At 60.3% G+C, this 20,520-nt stretch overlaps 1 protein-coding gene across 1 annotated transcript; it reads left to right on the forward strand.

Moving 5' to 3' along the window:
- The first annotated feature begins 1,954 nt into the window (after positions 1–1,954).
- Positions 1,955–14,846, forward strand: ZNF316 (zinc finger protein 316). Its single transcript, XM_090288642.1, has 6 exons — positions 1,955–2,050; positions 5,976–6,333; positions 6,542–6,657; positions 7,457–7,583; positions 8,036–8,149; positions 10,755–14,846. The coding sequence occupies exons 2-6, from the start codon at positions 6,003–6,005 to the stop codon at positions 13,079–13,081; spliced, it is 3,015 nt and encodes a 1,004-aa protein (XP_090144768.1). The 5' UTR covers positions 1,955–2,050; positions 5,976–6,002; the 3' UTR covers positions 13,082–14,846.
- Positions 14,847–20,520: the final 5,674 nt, after the last annotated feature.

Raw genomic sequence — 20,520 nt, forward strand, 5'->3', positions numbered from 1 at the left:
CTGGGCCCTTTGCCCCTCACCTGTCCCCTCCGGCCAGCCCAGTTGTCACCGTGCAGGAGTTCAGGCTGAGGCTAGCTCTGTGGCTGAGAGGGGCTGCTATTTGTTCTTGCTGCTTCCTTCTTTTTTGGGGTACACAGGCCTGGGCAGGCCCTGCCCCCAGGGATGCGCTGCCAACCCCCTCTCTCCTCCAGGCTCCTAAGCGGCTGTGTAGAGGGTGGCCCAGCCCCATTCAGGTGTGCTCACCCTCCCTCTCTCTCCAGACCATATTGGCAGAGGCCTCAAGTAGGCCTGGGCCCTCCCTCTGATGTTCCTGTTTCCGGCCCATCAGCTGCCCCTCGAAGAGGCAAGTGATTGGCAGCACGTGGGCATATCTAGCTCCCAGCCCATCATGTCAAAAAATGGCATCAGACCCCTGTCTGGATTCCCAATTATTTTTTTATTTTTGAAGATTTTTATTTATGAGAGAGAGGGGAAGGGGGGGAGACAGAGAGGGAGAGAAACTATGCAGGAGACATACATCAATTGGTTGCCTCTCTTGTGCCCTCAATGGGGGACCTGGCCCAAAACCCAGGCACACACCGTGACTGGGGATCGAACCTGTGACCTTTCGGTTCATAGGCCAGCACTCAATCCACTGAACCACACCAGCCAGGGCTTGATTCCCAATTATTCATAACATAGAATACCAACCCCTGCTTATGTTTATAATTGTTATCAAGGGGAACCCTGTCACTGCCAGGAGGGATTGTCATTTTGAGTTCTGCAAGCCCCCGCCGTCAATTCAGATGGCCTTAACTGGCATCTCCCTGTCGGTGGGGTCGGCACCTTAGCTGAGTGTAGACTCAGGTGTGTGGTGGTCCCACAGGCGGTCCTGGAGACGTAGTGAGCCCTGCAGGCCTTCTCGATTTTGGTCTTGCGGGTCCCCACCCCTGCTGACATCTCTCCATCCACAGCCCTGGGCACCCCCATCACCTTCCACACCTCCGTCTGCAGTCCTTCTGCCCCCGTTGGGTTCTCACAGTCTCTACACGTGGTTCTCAGCCGCGTGCCCCGAGGTGGAGTGCAGGCAGGTTTTGGAGGGGAATGTGTGTGGCCAGCTGGAGTCCACCACCCTGACCTTACCACAGCGTGCCTGTGGTCACCTGTCACTCCTGCCTCCGTCTGCCTGCAGAACCCCACCCTTCCCAGAGGCAGGCCCTCCCCATAGTCCTGGTCAAGGGTCCCTTCCTGACCCGAGGCCCTTATTTATTCAGCTGCCGCTGCCCCTGAGTCATCGCCCTCATCCGTGCTCAGTAACCCACCCCGGCCCGAGGTCACCCTTCTTTGGCCCTACATGCACTAGAGCCCCCGGAAGCCGAGCCGGTGAGCTGTGGGCCCTGACCCACCCGCTAGTCTGGATGGTCCGTCACCAGCACGGGATCGCCCTGCCCAGGACCAGTCCCCGCCGGGGAGCACGCAGGCCGGAGGGACGCCTCCCATAGGGATCATCGCCTCCCTCCGCCGTTGCTGGGCCTTGGGGGGTCCCGAGGCCCGGCTGGGCCGAGAGCGGGTCTGGCATGCAGTAGGGTCCCCGAGTCATGGTTGAATGAGTTCGGGGAGAGGGTACGCTCGGAGCCGCGCAACCTCGCGAGGGTGCTCCAGGGTCAAGCCAGGGCAGGGTCCCCACGGGTGGGGTCGGGGTCTCAGGGCAGGACTGGGGCGCCGGGGTCCGCAGGTTGGGCCGGGGTCTCGCGACGCGGGTCCGGAGACTTCGGGGGTACGACCGGGATCGCGGGGGGCGGGGGCGGCGGGTCCCGGCCTGAGCGCGCGGACGCACGCGGGGTGCTTCCTCCAGCTCCACGAACGCCCCCTCCAGGAGCCGCGCTGGACCCCGCGTGACCGGAAGTGCCCCCCTTGGGCGCGGGCGGGGCGGGGCCGGCGGCGGCACTTCCGGTGCCCACGCGCCGCCGCCGCCGCGCAGCTCCGGGGCCGTCACTTTGTGTAGCGCGGGGCGCTCAGGCCCTGCCCGGCCCCGGCCTCCGGCGGCGGCTCGGCCGGCCCGCAGCGCGCGGTGAGTGGGTGGCGGGGTCGGCGGGCGGCGGTGCGCGCGGCAGGTGCGGCGCGGGCGTGGGGCCGGGGCCGGGGCCGGGCCGCCCCTCGACGCCGGCCCGGGAGGCGGCGGGGAGGCCGCGGCGCGCGGCGGGACACAGGGCCTGGGCCTGCGCCCGGCGGGGCGGGAGTGGCGCCCTGGCGGGGCCTTAGGCGGCCGCGCCCACGCCCGTTGCAGCCTGAGACCCCCGGCCGGGCCTGCGCGATGGGACGGGCTCCGCCCCCAGGACTTGTCCTGGAGGGCAGCGCGGAGTAGGCGGGCTGGGGAGGGCACACACGACTCCTCGGGAGGTGCTCCCCGTCGTCTGGGGCGGGGGTCGGCCTGTGGCCGGTCCCGGGGACACACCCGTGCAGGAGGGGCTGTCACCGCCAGGACCTCAGTGGGAGGCCGAGGCCCATGAGCCCCTTGGAGGCATGGAGGGGCTTGGCCTGCCCTGCGTGAGCTTGCTCAGTGACCGTGGGGGCCTTGCTGGGGCCTCCCTCGTCTGCAAATGGACGCCCCAGCGGGCTGCTATGCTGTCTTTACTGCCAGTACTGAGTTGGATGGGGTCCGGGCCGCCCCATGTGGCCCTAGGGGTGGGAAAGTGGTGGGCCTTTGGTGGAGGACCCGGTGTGGGGTGGGGAAGGGGAGGGGTGCAGGAGGATCAGGCCCCCTAGCTGGCCTGTGTGGGGAGACCTTGGTACTTGGGGCGGTTCAACAAGTGTTGGGAGGTCTGGGGAGCTGGCGGGGGTGAGGTGGGGGAGCGGGTAAGAGAGCTGGGATGGTCCATAGATACACCTGCCCCAGCAGCAGACTCAGGAGAGCAGGGGGACCCGAATCCATGGTCAGCCGGTGGGAGCCCTGGTAGTCAGGGAAGGAGGGCTTCCTGGAGGAGGTGAAAACCTGGGAGGCCCTTAATAACAGGGGTGTGGTCAGTAAGGCCGCTAGAAGGGAGGAATCCGTGTACACCTACACACCTCCCCTCCGTCTCTGTGTCTGCTTATCCACTTTTCTGGAGCATTTGTAACAGTTTTCAAATTTTGCCTCCTCTTTCTGCCCTTGGGGTCTTCCCTTCTCCCCCTGGAAGGTATCTTGTCCGCCCCGTTCTGATTGTCTGCAGCCCTGTGTCCTAGGGTGCAGGGCTCCAGCGGAAGTAAGGGTCTGGGATGACCCGGGTTTGTGTTGGTGATGCTGCTTACCTGACGCTCTGTGGCTGCTGACCTGGAACCGCGTGCTGGGAAGGAAGCAAAGTGAGTCTCTGGGGGGCTGAGAGGCTGGACAGAGAAGAAAGGGGGCTGTGCAGGCCTGGGGAGGTGAAATGATCTTTGTGCTCAAATAACAGGCCCGTTTTTTAGAGCCTTTCTGTTCTGTATTCTGGGTTGGGTGTGTGGGGTGTCTGGCTGTGCTGGGCCCTGCTCCCACCTCCTCGGCTGCTGGGTCGTTCCCCTCTCTGGTCACCAGCAGGTGCAGTTCTTGGGAGAGGGACTTGGGGCCAAGCCTCTTGAGAGGCAGAGACTCTCCAGTGCCTCTGGGGTGGGACCCTCAGGAGCGGTCAGTCTGTTCTAGAATGTGCCAGCGGGCGGAAGTACTGAGTTGTTAAAGTGTCGTGTTTATCCTGTTGACTGCAGGCTTTAGTCATTTCTTCAGTAAATAGCTGAGCAGTTACTCTGTGTCTGGCCTGAGGGGATTCAGAGACGAGCAAAGGGAACTTCCGCCTTCTTAGAGTTGACTGTGTACCTGGGAGACTGGCAGTGAGTAAGGGTTTAGAAAATATGGGTGCTGGGAGGGCAGAGGCCTAGGACGCTGTGTGTAACCGGGTGCAGGGGGCTGCCTCCGGAGGAAGAGAATTCCAGGCAGAGGGATGGCACGTGCCCAGGTCCTGAGCACAGGGTCAGTTTCTTCCAAAGCTGTGGCGTTTCCTTTTGAGTGTGGGTCCCTGGACACCGCGGCCTGGCGTTGGCTGGGCAGGAGGCATCTCTGCCGGGCTTTGGCATGGCGTCTGTGCCCAGCCTGAATTTGCAGCCTGGGGTCTGGGTGAGAAAAGCCCTCCTCTGAGCCCGAGGTGGGTGGCAGTTCGGAAACCTCTGCTGGCATTCTCATTGTCCCAAGCACTGGGCAGGGCTGTGTCCTCCTGGAGGTCGTGGGGTGACACCAGGGAACTGTGGCGACTGAGGAGGTCGCTCTGGGAGAGGCTGGGGGTGGCTTCACCTGTGACCTTAGGCTCTGTGATTGCGAATCTGGAATGGGGCTGGAGTCAGCACGGGGAGCACGAGGGTCAGGACAGAGGTGGCTTCTGGGTGCTGGTGAACCGCAGCCCCTGGGCCCGAGCCTTGGGCCCTGGGGGAGCTTCATGAATGCTTGGAGCTCCATAGCCATTAAAGTGTGGACGTTAAAGCAGCAGCTCAGAGCGTTCAGCAGGGGAGCGCGCGCTGCCTTGTCAGTACACAGGTGATGAGTTTGCAGTAAGAGCTAATCCCTGAGCGGTTCTGGGAGCCCCGTGGCCTGAACTGTCCTCGTGACCCTGGCATCGTTATGCTGGTGCTCCGTCCCGCTCCGGGGGTTCTGCGGCAGACGCTGTCCGCTGGTAGAGCCGGGTGAGCTGGGCTGGCCCAATGGCCCTGTGCGGCCTGACGTATCAGGGTCTTCCCTGCAATTGTGCGCTCATCCTGGGCTCCTGGGCTGCTGCGTTTGTAGGGGGCTGGGCTCCCATCAGGAATGAGCCTGCTGAGGTCCGGCACGCTGCTGCAGTGGGCACTGGGCCTGTTTTCAGGTTTGCACTCAAGAAGGCGCCGTAGAAACTGACTCATCGCAACTGACTCTGTCCTGCCTTGGGGACTTGCCTGGGGCTGATGAGGGAATCGCAGCTGGGAGGGCGGAGTGGCTCCAGGGCTGGAGGCCTCCCTTCCCCGGGACCCACAGCCTGGGGTCCTGCCACCGGCTGGGCTGTGTCTGCCCTGAGTACCTGGGTAGAACTGGCTGGGACATTGGTGTGAGAGTAGGACCCTATAAGCCACTGGGACCCGGACAATTCAGCTCTTAGGATTCTCTGACCTCCAAATCTGCAGAGAAGTCCCAGGGCACTTTCTGTCACCTTTGCTGGTGCAGCAGTGATCCACATCTCCGTGACCCACTGAGCTCTTCCCAAATGGCCTGATCGGAGCGTGTGCTCAGGGCCTCTTTGCTGCCTCTCCCCGGGGAGCCCGACCTGCTTGCTGTCACAGCCAGCCCCTGGTGGTGAATGATGTAGCTGGTCTTCCCTGTCACCCTGCCCTGCGCCCCACCCCGTCTCAGTGTGCACGTGTCTGCAGCCTGCACATGCCTACACCTCCCCTCCAACACTCGCTGCCAGCGAGCTCGTGGGTGCTGGGGGCTGGGTGAGCCCCTCTTCTGTGTACTGGGTGGGCTCTCCTTACAGGCCACTCTGCTTTCAGCTAAATGCGCCCCCCACCACCACCTCAGGCCGTGTTGCCTGGACTCAGTGTGAAGGGCTGCCACAGGGCTTCTCCTCTGTGTCTCTGTCTCCTCTTCTGTCTCTTCTAAGGACACTGTCATTGAATGTAGGGCCACCCTGACCCAGGACGACCTCATCTCGAGACCTTTTATCTAATCCCATTGCAAAGACCCTGGTCCTTGAGGATCGAGACCTGGGATCAGTCCCTGATTTACTCCAACAGCTGAGGCCACATAATGGGGGTCACAGGGAGGAGCTCTTTGGGCAGCAGCTCTGGGTACAGAACGTCTTGTGCCACATGAGGTTGCGGGAAGAGCTCCAGTTCTGCCTTATCTCTTGCTGTTATTGTACAGTGGGGGACATGCCACCCGCCTCCCTCCCAGCGCCGGCGTGAGGCCCACAGGGGAGCCCCTGAGCACGCTGGGCAGCCCCTCAGGCAGCCTGTCTGTGTTTCAGGCCGAGCTGAGGCGTATTCCCGCGAAGATGGCAGCCCTTCACAGGGCTCCAGACTCCCCGGCCGCGCAGCTGGAGAGGGCGGAGGACGGGCCGGCGTGTGACCCTGAGCAGGAGGAGGCGGCGGCGGAAGGCAAGGGGGAGGCGGTAGAGGAGCTGGCTGCGGAGGAGGAGGTCGGCGAGGAGGAGGTGGCGGAGGACCTGGAGGATGACGGGCCGCAGGTGGAGCAGGTGGAGGTGGAACTGCAGGAGGATGAGGACGTGGAGGAGGTGGTGGCAGAGGGGCAGAGCCCGGCGCTGTGGGCCCAGGAACGTTCGAGCCGCGGTGGTGATGCCAGACCCCCAGTTCTTCAGGAAGAGGGTAAGAAGGAGCTTGGGTGGGGGAGCAGGGGGACAGGGGCATGCTGGGAGAGCTCCGTGGCCCGACAGGCTGGAGCTGGCGTCGGGGCGCAGGCCCTGACGTGGGAGCAGCCAGGAGCGCCCGCCCCTGCTTGCCGGGTGGGCGGAGGGCCGGGGCGGCAAGGCCTGCTGCTAAAGGCCACTGGCCCCTAAGAGACCTCTCCCCGCAGCCCTGCCGGCCTCCCCGGTTCCAGCCCTGCTTAGGGAGGAAGAGCTGGAGGAGGAGGAGGAGGACGACGACGATGACGAGGAGGAGGAGGATGGTTTCCTGACAGCTGGGTCTCAAGTGAGCTGCCTTCTCCTCTGGGCCTCAGTTACAGGGAGGGCTTCCCAGGGGGCTCGCCGCCTGCTGTCCTGGGGGCCCCTGTGGTGCTCAGGCCAGGCCTAGGCTGTGAGCTGGGATGTGGCTGCAGGAGGTGCCAGCATCTCCAGTCCCAAGGCCATGGGCTGTAGTCCCACTGTCCTGGGGCCGACCCCTCCCAGGCCATTGGAGTGTCCTCTGCATGCTGACCGACACCCACACGCCTGCACCGTGCAGCTCTGTCAGAGGCCTGGCTCTTCCCCAGGGTCAGGCTGTGCCCCTTAGCTGGAGGGCCTGTCACCTCTGACTGCCTCAGGTTGGACACCAGTGCCCACACTCTGTTTAATTGGTGCCACCTGTCCACCCAGGTGTGGGTCCTCACGCTGCTGACACGGCTGCTGGCTTGAGCCAGACTGTAAAGCAGGAGGGACGGGGCGGCCCCGCAACACAGCCGTGAGGGCTCAGCGTGGTTGCTCCCTGACGTCCGTGCGAACCCTGCCTCTGCCCCATGTGAGCTGGGTGCTCACCTTCTCTGAGCCTGGGCTCCTGAGCTCTGAATGGGAAAGAGGTCCCTGCCCCGGAGGGCCGTGGCAAGGTCGGAAGCCCCCAGTGCTCTTGGGCTTTTGTAGGCCAGCTGGTAGTGGGGCTGGGCTGTGGCCCCCTGAGCTCCACGTTTCAGGGCCTCTGTCCGTCTTGCTGAGGTCAGCTTCCCTCGCTCCCTTTGTAGGCCCTGCCCTTCCCCTGGGGCAGTTTAGAGCCGTGACCAGGGCGCTTTGTTTCCCAGGGTCTGGTGACCTTTGAAGATGTGGCCGTGTACTTCTCCCTGGAGGAGTGGGAGAGGCTGGATGCAGGCCAGCGGGACCTCTACACGGAAGTCATGCAGGGGAACTATGGGATCCTGGTGTCCTTGGGTAAGCAGGGCCCTTTTGTTCCCAAGAGGCATCCTAGTGCGTGGCTGCCAGGGGCTCAGCTGTCTGAGAGGGCGGCGCCTAGAGCCACAGGGTCTCGGGGAAGGGCGCCCACCTCCCAGGGAAGCCCCAGGGGCTGCCCTGCTCCTGGGCAGCGGGGTGTCGTGGGCCCCACTGTGGCCCAGCAGTGCCATGAGCCAGGACGACACGTTCTGGAGAGCTGCCGGCCCAGCCATAGCCTCTTGTGCACTCCCCAGAGGCCTCAAGGAGTGACGGAGGGGACGGGCGTGTGGAGGGGCTTGGTAGGAGAGCCGGAGCTCTCGGGCAGGGCTGTAGAGAGAAGGGACAGGGAGTGCGGAGCGCTGGCTCTGGAAAGGGTGGGGAGAGGAGAGGAGCTGAGGGGCTGTCGGGCCTGTGGGCACAGCCGCACTGCCCTCTGGCTTTCTCCACGGCAGGGTACCCCATCCCCAAGCCGGATCTGATTTTCCGGCTGGAACAAGGACAGGAGCCGTGGGTCCCAGATAGCCCCCGTCCTGAGGAGGGAGACATTGTCACTGGCGTCTATACAGGTGAGCACGAGACAGAATCTCACGGGGTTTCTGCCAGCACGGCTCCTCGGGGCTTTGCCAGGCGTTGGCCTTCACCGTCACCGTCTGCTTCGGCCCGGGACTTGTGGGACGGGCTTCGTGGGACAGGGCAGCCACTGTGGGCTAAGTGCTGCCTTCGGGGGCCGTCTCCTCTGGGTCGCAGTCTGTGGAGAGCCATGGGCTGGGAGGTCCTTAGAGAGCCTAGAGGTTCCTTTTAGGAGACTTCAGAAGTGATCCCATGTCCCTGCCTTGGAGCCTCTGAGGCTTTTGTGAATGAGGGCCCAGCTGCAGGTGCCAGGTTCGGTCGGTCCTGGCGGCTCAGGCCGCTCCTCCGGCTCCCTCCGCCCATTTGGCCCTCTCTGCACAGTGGGTCCCTCTTAGCCTTCTCTGCTGTCCCTGGAAGGCCCAGGGACAGGCCTCTGGCCTGGGCAGGCAGCTCTGGACCTTCCAGAGAGGGGCTTTGGAGAGATTCTTCCAGGAAGCGTACAGGGGGGCAAACATCTCCGGGGCCCTGGGCCCTGGCTCATGTTCTGCTTCTGTTTCTCCATCTATATGAGCCTCACTTGACTCATCTGGAAAATAAAGAATCTGAACTAAATTTGTAGTTTCCAACCTGAGGACATCGGACCATGGGCGCTGGAGGGGGTGTCCCCTGGAGGGCTGTGAGGTACTCAGTGTTTCAGCAGGCTCAGTGGAGGCCTCACCCAGTAGGTGTGTTGGGCTTTGGGTTGGAGTGACACCAGCCTAGGAAGGGTCACTGGATGTCTCGTGCCAATCACATGCCTGGAGAGACTCGGGGCAGCTCATAGATGTGCTTTAAAATAAAAAAAGCAGAAAAACACAGGCGGTGCTCTGCGTACATGTGTGTTCTTCGGAGAATCTCCCCACATACTTTCAATGCCCATAACAGCCCCGTGACATGGCGGGGGAGGGGTCCTAGTGTCACCTTCTCACGGAGAAAGCTGACCTTTCAGGTGGTGATGACCTGACTTGCCCCGGAGGGCTCAGCCTCAGGCCTCACGTCCCATTGTGCTGCTGGGCGGGCTTTCTGCCCAGGTGTCCACTGTCCGGGACCCTCTCGGACTCCTTCCTGGGCTTCAGAGTCAGGAGGGCCCTGGTCAGCGAGAAACGTCGCTGCTGCCTCCAGGATGACACTGGGATGTCCGTGACGTGTTCCAGAGGGTCTTAGAGGGACGTGTGTCCTGCTTACGGGCCTGTCTCAGAAAAGCCGCCTGCAGGTGGAGGGGCACGGCTGGCATTGGCCAGTCCCTCATCATGGGCTCTGGGTGTGTCCTGTTCTCCATAGTTTTTGGAGGGTCCTGGGGTGGAGCCACAATGTGTCCATGAGCCTGACTGGGGGCCTGGAATGCTCTCCCGCCCCCGGCCCTGACCATCTGCAGAGCCGGAGGTGGGCAGGACCCCAGCGTCGTGTTGGCCGTGGCCCCTGCGTGCAGGGCGCGCCCGTCTGAGGTGCTCCCTTGCCGTCACAGCACTGTCTGCGCGTAGCCTCCCTCTCCGCCGTCTCCGTTTCGATGCAGCGGAGCTGGTTGAAGATGGCTGGGACCAGGCGGGGGGGGGGGGTGCTAACTGTTCTGAGCACAGCAGACCTTCTGGGTTCGAGACTGTAGCCTTAGAACATAAGCGTATAACCCTCCCTTCTGCCTCTTGACAAGCTGGGCCCATCTAAGGGTTGGTTCTGGCCAAATTCTCCCCTGCAGGTGGGCTGCGGCAGGACGCACACCCACTGTGGACGCACGGCAGAGAGCATACCCGAGGAAGCACAGGGATGCTTGGAGTACTTGGGGCCCGTGGGCCAGGTGTCTCCCCTCCGTCCCCTGTGTGATTTAGCACCGTGATGGCAGGCATACCAGCCAGCCCATCTTACAAACCCAGACACCCTAGACTGGCCCGTGTCCACGCCCTGCGCAGACGGGGAGTCAGGGTGCAGCTTGTTTTATGAGGGACAGAACAGGAATTTGGGCGTCCTTGTCCGTTTTTGAGGGGAAGTGGCTTGCAGCTCACCTGAAGTCTAAACCAGCTGGGGACCATTTCCCAAATGGACAGTCACTCAGAAAAGACGGAGCTGGGAGGCGGCTTAGCAGGGAAGCCTGGGCTATGCTCACACGGCTGCCAGAGCCTCTCAGGGGTGAATGCAGAGAGCCCCAGGCCTCCTCGCCGAGGGCAGCCTCTCCTGGTTCTGCTCTGGGAATAGGAGGGAGAGCCCAGAGGGGTACAGGTGCTGAGCAGAGCTTACAGCGGCAGCTGGGCCCGCAGATGCCCAGGTGCCCTGGACCAGGGCCTGCGTGGACTCCTGCCACAGCCCCCTTTATTTTGTCGTTTAAATTTTATTTTATTTATTTTTAGAGGGGAAGGGAGGGGGAAAGAGAGGGAAGGAAACATCAGTGTGTGGTTGCCTCTCGCACGCCCCCAACTGGGAACCTGGCCTGCAACCCAGGCCTGTGCCCTGACTGGGAATCAAACCGGCGACCCTTTGGTTTGCAGGCCGGTGCTCAATCCACTGAGCCACACCAGCCGGGGCCACAGCCTTTTCTGACCTCTCTCTTCTGGCCTTCCCTTGCGCCTTCAGGTGCCTGGTTCTGGACAGATGACATAGAGGACCATGAGGAGGAAGATGATGAGGACTTCCTGGCGGAGGTGGCTGAGGAAGAGAACGAGCCCCCGGGGTTGTGGTCCGCAGCCTATGGTGTGGGGGATGTGCCTGGGACGTGGGGCCCCGACGACTCTGATTCGGTGCAGACTCCGGAGGGCTGGGGGCTCGACCCAGACGGCCTTGGGGCCCTGGCCGAGGGTTCGGAGGTGAAGCCCTTCCTGCCAGGCCAGGAGCCGGGCGGGAACCCGCTGGCGCCTTGGGCATTCCCAGCCGAAGTGACTGCTCAGGCAGGGCGGCCCGAGACCACGTGCGACGTGTGCGGCAAAGTGTTCCCGCACCGGTCGCGGCTGGCCAAGCACCAGCGCTACCACGCGGCCGTCAAGCCCTTCGGCTGCGAGGAGTGCGGTAAGGGCTTCGTGTACCGCTCGCACCTGGCCATCCACCAGCGCACGCACACCGGCGAGAAGCCCTTCCCGTGCCCGGACTGCGGCAAGCGCTTCGTCTACAAGTCTCACCTGGTCACGCACCGGCGCATCCACACCGGCGAGCGGCCCTACCGCTGCGCCTTCTGCGGAGCAGGCTTCGGGCGCCGCTCCTACCTGGTCACGCACCAGCGCACGCACACGGGTGAGCGGCCCTACCCGTGCCCCCACTGCGGCCGCAGCTTCAGCCAGAGCTCGGCTCTCGCACGGCACCAGGCCGTGCACACGGCCGACCGGCCACACTGCTGCCCGGACTGCGGCCAGGCCTTCCGCCTCCGCGCGGACTTCCAGCGCCACCGGCGCGGCGGGGGCTGCTCTGAGCCCAGCGGCGACGGCCCTCGGCGGGAGCCTGGCAACACTGTGCTGGCAGCAGAGCCCGAGGAAGCTGAGGACGGGCCCGAGGCGCCTGAAGCCAGCGAGGCGGATGGAGAGGCGGAGGCGGAGACGAGAGATGAGGCTGAGGCTGCCACTGCAGCAGAGATGCCCGCCCCTCCAAGCAAGGACCCCGAGCCGGACAGGCGGCTCCTGGAGCTGGGCAATGGCCTGGGCGACAGCGAAGGTTCCTCCTCGCACCCGCTCGGCTTCCACTTTTCTGTTCATCCCAAGTCTTGGCTCCATCCAGATGGCTTCCCGATCCTGGGCCTCCCAGACTTCGGGGAGCGGCTTCCGGCAGATGGGCGGCCCCTGTCAGGGCCCTTGGGGGGCCGGCTTTCCCTGGTGGAGGGCGCCGGGCTGGTCTGCGACCCTTTCCGCGGCGGTGGTGGGCCCGGGAGCGGCGGCGGCGGCGGACTGCGCGCGTTCGCGCCGGCTGTCGGGGGGCTGCTGGCCGAGCCGGCGCCTGCCGCACTGGCCGAAGAGGAGAGCCCATGGATCTGCTCCGACTGCGGCAAGACGTTCGGGCGCCGCGCGGCCCTGGCCAAACACCAGCGCTACCACGCGGGCGAGCGGCCGCACCGCTGCGCAGACTGCGGCAAGAGCTTCGTGTACGGCTCGCACCTGGCGCGCCACCGGCGCACGCACACGGGCGAGCGGCCCTTCCCCTGTCCCGAGTGTGGCGCGCGCTTCGCTCGCGGCTCGCACCTGGCGGCGCACGTGCGCGGCCACACCGGCGAGAAGCCTTTTGTGTGCGGCGTGTGCGGCGCGGGCTTCAGCAGGCGCGCGCACCTGACGGCTCACGGGCGCGCGCACACCGGCGAGCGGCCCTACGCGTGCGGCGAGTGTGGCCGCCGCTTCGGGCAGAGCGCGGCGCTGACACGGCACCAGTGGGCGCACGCCGAGGAGAAGCCGCACCGCTGTCCTGACTGCGGCAAGGGCTTCGGCCACAGCTCAGACTTCAAGCGGCACCGGCGCACGCACACGGGCGAGAAGCCCTTCCGCTGCTCCGACTGCGGCCGCGGCTTTGCGCAGCGCTCGAACCTGGCCAAGCACCGGCGCGGCCACACGGGCGAGCGGCCCTTCCCCTGCCCCGAGTGCGGCAAGCGCTTTTCACAGCGCTCGGTGCTGGTCACGCACCAGCGCACGCACACGGGCGAGCGGCCCTACGCCTGCGCCAACTGCGGCCGCCGCTTCTCGCAGAGCTCGCACCTGCTCACCCACATGAAGACGCACCGTGGCGCGGCCGGCACCACCGGCCCCGCGGCCGCGACCCCTGCGCCCAAGGCCGAGGCCCCCGCCAAGGGGCCACCCAGTGCCAGCACGGGCCCCGGGCCAGAGGAGCACGGCAGCACCCTGCTGGAGTTCGCAGGCGGAACCAGCTTCGGCTCCGAGCCCACGGCCACGTTTGCGGGGCCCTCGGGCGCCTACAAGGAGAGCGTCCTGTGAGTGCCCGAGGCTGATGGAGGCACAGCCCGCTAGGCCCCCGCGCCCTCCCCACAGCGGCTTGGGCGCCAGCCCCTTGCTTCTCTGGCCTCTGGGACTGAGGGTCCCAGTCCTGGTGCGGTGCCTTCCCTCAGCCCCTGGCCTGGCCTCAGGCTTCCTTTCTGCCAGGGGCGCACTGGAGAGGAGAGCGGGCGAGGCGCGGGGGCCATCCACCCCGTCAAGAGCTTCAACGTCCCTGGTCGGTGCTGTGAAGCCAAGCAGTAGGGATGTCAGGCCATGCTATTTATTTTATGGGGGTTCTGACTATTTTATGGGGGTGGCCCACGGGACAGGTGGCCAATGAGTCTATAACCGGGGTTCTTAAAACGAGGGAGGGGAGGCCCTTTCCTCAAGGGGAAGGCAGAGTGGTGGGGGGCTGAGCACGGGCTTCTCCGTGGGTTTGCCGCCCACTTCCTCTGCCCCTGGGCGGGACACTAGGGACCCTCTGGTCACTTGAGTACCTCGGGAGGGTTTTAGGGCTGCATGTGGGGAAGCAGGGGAAGCCGTGGGTTTCCAAAGGACGGTGCTCCTCCCCAACCTGGTCCTGGAAGTGCAGCTGGGAGGCTTTGATTCGGACTGTGGACTGTGGACATTTATTTCCATCTCTGGTGTGGCCTGGAGACTCGGGTGGAGGAACAAAAGCCAGAAACCAAATCTGTGGCCTGGGGGGAGGGTGGGTCACAGGCCGCAGGTCCCTCAAAGCCTTATTCTCGGGAGCTACCCACTCTCCTCTCCCCACTTGAGCGCTCAGATGACGCAGGTGCTACTTGCGCTGGTCATTTTTGTCTCAGCCTTCCCTTTGAGTCCGTCGGTGCTCACCCCTCGCACTGGAGGTGACACACTCAGAGATCCTTGGGGGCCTGGGGCCCCAGCCTTCGACCACCCAGGCTGCCATCTCTCCCGGAGCAAGCGGGGCCTTTCCCAGCCCGATGCTCTTAGACTTAATAACCAGTGTAGTGACTGAGGGTGGCGGCGGGGGCATTTCTCGCATTTCACAGCCAGGCCCCGTGCCCACAGGTCTCTAACGCCGCTTCTGTTACTCTGCCCTCGAGCAGGCAGTGGCTGTGCACAGGCTCCCGTTGCACAGAGCAGGCGGTCTGCACGCGGCGGTCCGCCTCGGAGTGTGGAGCCGAACCCCTGGCTCAGTGGCACACCAGGCACCCAACTATGCAAGGCCCACACCCCGCCCTCTGGGGTGGCCGTTGGAAACCACTGGGCAGGCGGAGGCAGAGCCCGTGTGAGAACCCCCTCCCCATCCTCAACACCTCTTTGGCCAATGTGAGTGGGGCCGGAAAACAGATTCTGAAGCGTCTGCATTCCCTTTTATACCTGGTTCCTTCTGTCTTCGTGTAGACACGGCCTCGGGGCCTGAGGGCCAGCAGCGGGGCTGCGGGGGCCCGGAGTAGGCGGCACAGTAGCCAGTGGGTGGGCAGAGCGCCTGGATGGTGCCAGTGGGAACTCGCCTGGCTGGGGGAGGGGGTGGGGTGGGGTGGTAAGGAGGGCAGGGCCCTGGTCCCTGCTCTCTCTCCTCTCCCTGTGGGACAGGGGCCTCAGAAAGGGTCATGGGCAGGGTGGGCCCACCCCGCACGGCCGGGGTCTGGCTCCGTGCTGTGCCTCTTGGCAAAGCCCTCAAATGCGTCCCTGCGGTGCCCCGTCCTCGGCCAGCTGCTGCTGCCCTGCTCCGAGCTGCTGGCAGGAGGACCTAGCTTTAATAAAGACTGGAGAAACGCGCTTTCTGACTGGGTTCCATGTTGTTGCCCCTCCTCGCTGCCCTCAGGCCCCTCTGGCTTCTGCAAACACATGTTTAGGAGTTTCTCTTTTAGGAAACCAGTGTTGGTCGCTGAGGAGTCAGCCCTCCTGTCTGTGCCCACCAAGTGTTTCTGGGAGTCCTCAGTGCACCCCCACACTGAGTATTGTGTTTAGGATTGTTTAGGCCAGCCTTCCCATGGTCCCCTTCCTGGTGGTCCAGAAATGTGCCTCATTCACAGACCCCTCCTCAGAGGCCCCAATGCCGGGCAGTTCATCCAGGCTCACCTGCGCCGCGCCAAGGCAAAGCGTGCACACCTACCTGTGAACTGACTTAGTGACTTCCCAGCACATGGTGTCCCCACGACCAGATCTGATCCCCCCCCCATCCTTTCCCCGTGGATTTGAAAAATATGAACTGTGAAGTAAGTAAACTCTTGTTTTCACATGTGATTTGGAGACATCAGAACAGCACCCAATATTTCAGATTTGTAACAAAGACAGGCATTGAGTGACGATGGATGTTAAGACCTAGTCACAAAGGATCTTAATGTCTATTCAGAAAAGCTAAATTATTCCCTGCTAGAGCTTGCCATTGTCCAGCCAATTTTCATGTTTTTAATCTTGGAGGGGGAAACCTCAATCCTGATGGTCATAGAAAAAAGGGAGTCCTGGTGCATTCCACAAATGTCACTTTAGCGTCCCCCATCGTCGCCAAGGAGGGAAGGATGCTGTGAGATGTGACCAATGGAGAGGTGGCGCCTGGGGAGTCGCGGGGCCCTGAGCACCTCTCGCCTCCCCCTGCGACTGTTACTCTCCTGTTCTCACATTCCCACCCCTGCCTTTCTCCTGACCCCGCCACTAAATCTCAACCATTTCCTTCTAACTTCCTCTCTAATTGGCTACATATGGGATAAAGTATTTTGAAATTTTGGGTTATATTTATTAAATAAAGCTTTATGATTCTTGTTCATTATTTAGTTTCTTTTTTCCTGATTACAAAATGCATGTTAATTTTCAGAAGTCCAGCAGCACACGAATGTTTTAGTTCATGTTTCATCCCTTAAGAGACACCCCACAGGCAAGCCATTGGGCCCCGCGACCTCTGCAGGGCTTGAGGGGGCGCGTTTCTCCTAGGCACGTGGAAGGGGTTTAAAACGGGGGACAGTCTCTTGTAACTTGCTCCTGTCGTTGGACATACGATGGCATTCTTTCCTACCAGACAGAGCTGCCTTGCTCAGTTGAACTGCACATCAGCGGTTCGGCCTATGCCTGTCCCATGGTTTACGTCCCTCCTCTGTCAGTGGGGACCTGGTTGGTTCCAGCTTCTCGCTGTTACAAACAATGCTGCGATGTGGACTCTCATACATATATCTTTGCAGTTATGCAGATTTTTAATATATTCATTGACGTTGCTGGGTCAAAGGGCAGGCATACTTAAATTCTGGGGTATAATCACACTGCCAGCAAGGAAGGCTAAGTCCAGTCCAACAGCACATTCTCTAGGGCAGTGAGGAAGTGCTGTAGGTCCCTGGACAACACAGGCCATCAACAATTGCTTTCATCTTTGTTCACGTCCCAGAGAGGCAAATGGCTTGCATTTCTCCATTTCTTTTTAACATGTAGATAGGTTACAGTATTTAAGAAACTCATGGCCTTTGCTAAGTATTTCTGTGTGACTATAAAATGCCGCCCCCAATTCAAACTTTCTACTATGACAAGGTGTCTCAGGATTACCTTGTAGTTTTTCTACCCCAAACCTCTAATCAGCCAGTTCTCCAAGGAGCCCTGATTCCTGTAGTGGGAAATACTATGTAGAGACCACAATTTGGGTGCTGGGTGCTCAATGCTATTGGGCTGATTTTTTTTTTCCCCTAAGGAAGAAACAAGTTTCCATCTAGAATTCTGTATCCAGGCAATCTATTCTAGTTATGAGAACAAATAAGGATATTTTTAGACATGCAAGAATTCAGGAAATTTATCATTCATTAATCAATTATTAGCAGGCATATCGGAAAGTGGAAGAATCAATCAAGAAAGAAGGAGGTTTGGGATGTAGAAAGTAGTGAAGCCAGTCCAGGATGACAGGTACACATCATTCTGATTTGAGCAGGAGAATGGGAAGCTTCAGGAAGTAGATCTATTTGTGGGGTGGTGATGGGGGCTGGTAGAGTAGAAATATGACTGAGAGGTTGGCCATGGAAGAGCAAAGTTGAGGCAAAAGGCAAGTCAGAAGGTAAAAACTGACCTCAGCTTGGAACAGCCAAGGAGGGGCGTCTCTGGGCCATTGAGTGAACCCTTTTCAGGCACAAATTGGGTCAGGGAGGAAGGAACCAGGGTCTTGCTCCCATCTTGAGATACAGAGTGAATGTTGATGCCCTTCTCATATCTGATGGCCAGAGTGGTCACTGTGAGGCTCTCTACAACTTTTGTTCTGTAACATTCTAAAACTTACGTCTTTATTTTTATCTTTGACCATTTTTAAGCTCCTTAAGTTTCTGCCATATTGTTCCAAGAATTTAATTTCTATCTGGAGTGAATTCATGCTTTGATTGGTAACTTTGCTGATTGCTTTTCTTGGCATTAGATTTCTTCATCTTTTGAAAACCTACTTTGCGGACAGGTTAATTTTGAGTAGGAGGGTTGTTTTCTGTTTGCTTGTTTTGGGCCAGTGTTTGGGTTTCATTCTCTCTGCCCCTGTCCAGCAAGCCAGCAGTTGTTGGTTACCTCTGTGGTAACCAGGAGACTTGATAACCGTGCTCTGAGGTGCTGTTCCATGGTGATACTGCTGACCCAGGGAAGGAGGCAGCACGTGTTGGGGATGGGCTCCCTGTCGGCAAGCTAGCTCTCCGTCCCTTTTGCCCACCTCCCTGGGTCCTCAGCTCCCTGTAATCCACAGGCCCCCCAGCAATGGGTGGGCAGCCCTATTCCCAGCTCTGTCTCACCCAGCGAGCCTGCCTTAGGCCCTTCCTCAGCGGGGTCCCTTACAGTGTCCTTACTAACCCTGACTGGTGCGGCTCCGTGGATTGGGTGCTGGCCTGCGAACCCAAAGGTTGCGGGTGCGATTCCTAGTCAGGGCACGAGCCTGGGTTGCAGGCTGGGTCCTCACTTGGGGGTGTGCGAGAGAAAATCCACTCACTTCCAAACCTAGAGCCCCGGAGGCCTTTGCCTCTGACCACTCACATGATTTTTGCTCACTTTTTGTCGCTAGAGATGTTTGCCTTATTTTTTGAGCATGGATATGACATTCTAATGTTCTGTTTACAAATGTTATCTTTCACTGTTTTTTGTGGGGTTTTTTTTTTTTTTTTTGGTGTTTTTTTAAATCGAAGTGAGGAATATGTTGAAGGCAGCCGTGCTGTGCCCTTTCACCCAGATTGATGTCACTTTTATTACTTTCCCTTTACTTTCCCCACTTTACCCCCCCACCCCCACCCCAGGTGTCCTCTCTCCGTCAGTCCTCCCCTTCTTTTTCCTCAAACACACCCTGTGTGCTGCTGGAGTTGCTTCTGTGCCCAACTACATTCCCACCCTCCCTTGCAGACAGAAGTGTCTACGTAGACGTAAGAAAAGATAATTCTGTGAGGCTTCCAGGAAAGCTCTCTGAAAGAAGCCCCTGCACCTGGACCCTTGCAAGAGCATCACGTGCAGATTCTTTTTCCTGTAAAAAAAAACTTAGGTGAAATTTACACCACATAAAAATAACCATTTTGAAGTGCAGAGCTTCAGGGGCACTTCGTACATGTATGATGTTGTGTAAACACTGGGCCTCTATCTAGTTCAAAACATTGTCATCACCCAGAAAGGAAGTTCTAAGATTCACTTACGCTTTACGAACTTGCTTTTGAATTTAACACCCTTGAATCCAGGTAAAACTGATTAGTCCTAATTGTACTTGAGAGTGGCCGCTGGTTGAGTGAACGTAACATGAACTAGTTTATTCTCCCCCTAGTGCCAGAGGCCCTGCTGTCGTTTGGTAACACAGTAACTACCCTTTGCCCCAGGCCTGTTCTCTGGATCCTCATGACGCTTTCCTGTTATTTCTTTATGGTGAAAATGTCCGAAGGACGCGCACCTCCGGGTCAGCGCACTCACCTCTGGGAGACCGTGTGAGGTACACTTTCCACGGTTCTTGCTGGTGTGCGTTTTGACCTAATTCCAGTTTTCGTGTATTGCAGCTGTAATTCTGTTCCCGCTCCTTTATTTCTTTATCACTCTAGTTTTTTAAAAAATTTCTTGGCGGTGCTAATTTGATTAAATTTTTCATCTCTATTTCCGAACCTTCCCTCGCTTGGAGTCTGGGAGGTGCCCTCATTCCAGAGGCCGGCATCCCGGGAGAAGCGGGGTTGGGGCAGGAGCAGGTGGGAAGCTGGGTGTGGAGAGCTGGGGTGATGCGGAGCTAGGGGAGGACCGGCAGGGCCCGCCAGGCCCACCCCTGGGGTGGGCGGAGCCGCCCGCATGGTCCGCGGGGCGCAGGGCTCGCGGCCGCGCGGCCCGGTGCGCAGCAAGCGCGCGCCGCTTCTTGGCTGGGCGTCCGGGCGGCTGGGGCCCCCTTGCGCGCTGGCGGGTTTGGGGCCACCGTGGGGCGTGGACATCGGGCGGCCTGAGTCTGCACTGAATGGACAGAAAGTGCCGCCCTTCGCGGAGAGGCCGCGCTGGCCGCGGGGTCTCCATCCTCATACCCAGAAGATGAAGCGACAGGCCGCCCCGGGCCCCCCGGATCAGCGAGGTGAGGTGGGACCAGGTGTGCGCCCTGCCCGTGGGCACCGCGTCCTTGAGATGGCGCGCGTTCGAAAGGCCCCCAGTCCACACCTGAAGTGTGTGTGAAGTTGTGTGCCCGAGGCTGGCGGCGGCGGGGTGACCCCGGGGCGCCTCAGTTTCCTGAGCTCCTGTGGCTGGTGCGCACCGTGCGCAGCGCGACCCTGCAGAGCAGTCTGCCTGGGAAAAGGCCCGGGCTGCGCTGCGCAGGGGGCGCGCACGTCGCTGCCTTTGTCCCCAGTGACGTTCCAGGAGTTTTATTTGTTTTATTTGTTGGGATATTTTTTATTACTTGTCCGGTGTCAGATACAACTCTATTCAAATTGCCTGTTTTCTTGGTGATATAGGTTATTCTAGGAATTGATTCATTTCATCTTGATTATCCAATTTGTTGGCCTACAGTTTTTCATGGTTCTCTCTCTTATCAATGCTTGTTTCCATTTCTGAGTTTAGTTATTGGAGTACTCACCCCCCCCTTTTTAAGGATTTTATTTATTTTTAGAGGGAGGGGAAAGGAGGGACAAAGAGAGGGAGAGAAACATCACTGTGTGGTTGCCTCTCATGCTCCCTAACTGGGGACCTGGCCTGCAACCCAGGCCTGTGTCCTGACTGGGAATCGAACCTGCGACTCTTTGGTTCACAGGCAGGCGCTCAGTCCCCTGAGCCACATCAGCCAGGGCTCACTTTTTTTCTTAGTCTCTGTAGGCAAAGGTTTGTCAGTTTTGTTCATCTTTTCAAAAAACTAGCCATTGGTTTCATTTTCTGTTGTTTCTGCTCTAATCTGTGTGCCTTCTTTCCTTCTGGTAGGTTTGGGCTTAATTTGTTGTTCTTTTCCTAGTTCCGTAAGTTGTCAAGTTAGGTTATTGACCTGAGATCTCCCTCGTTATTTCACGGAAACA

This window comes from Furipterus horrens, unplaced genomic scaffold (genome assembly GCF_987537825.1).
Source record: "Furipterus horrens unplaced genomic scaffold, mFurHor1.1.pri manual_scaffold_10, whole genome shotgun sequence".
NCBI classification, from domain to species: Eukaryota; Metazoa; Chordata; class Mammalia; order Chiroptera; family Furipteridae; genus Furipterus; species Furipterus horrens.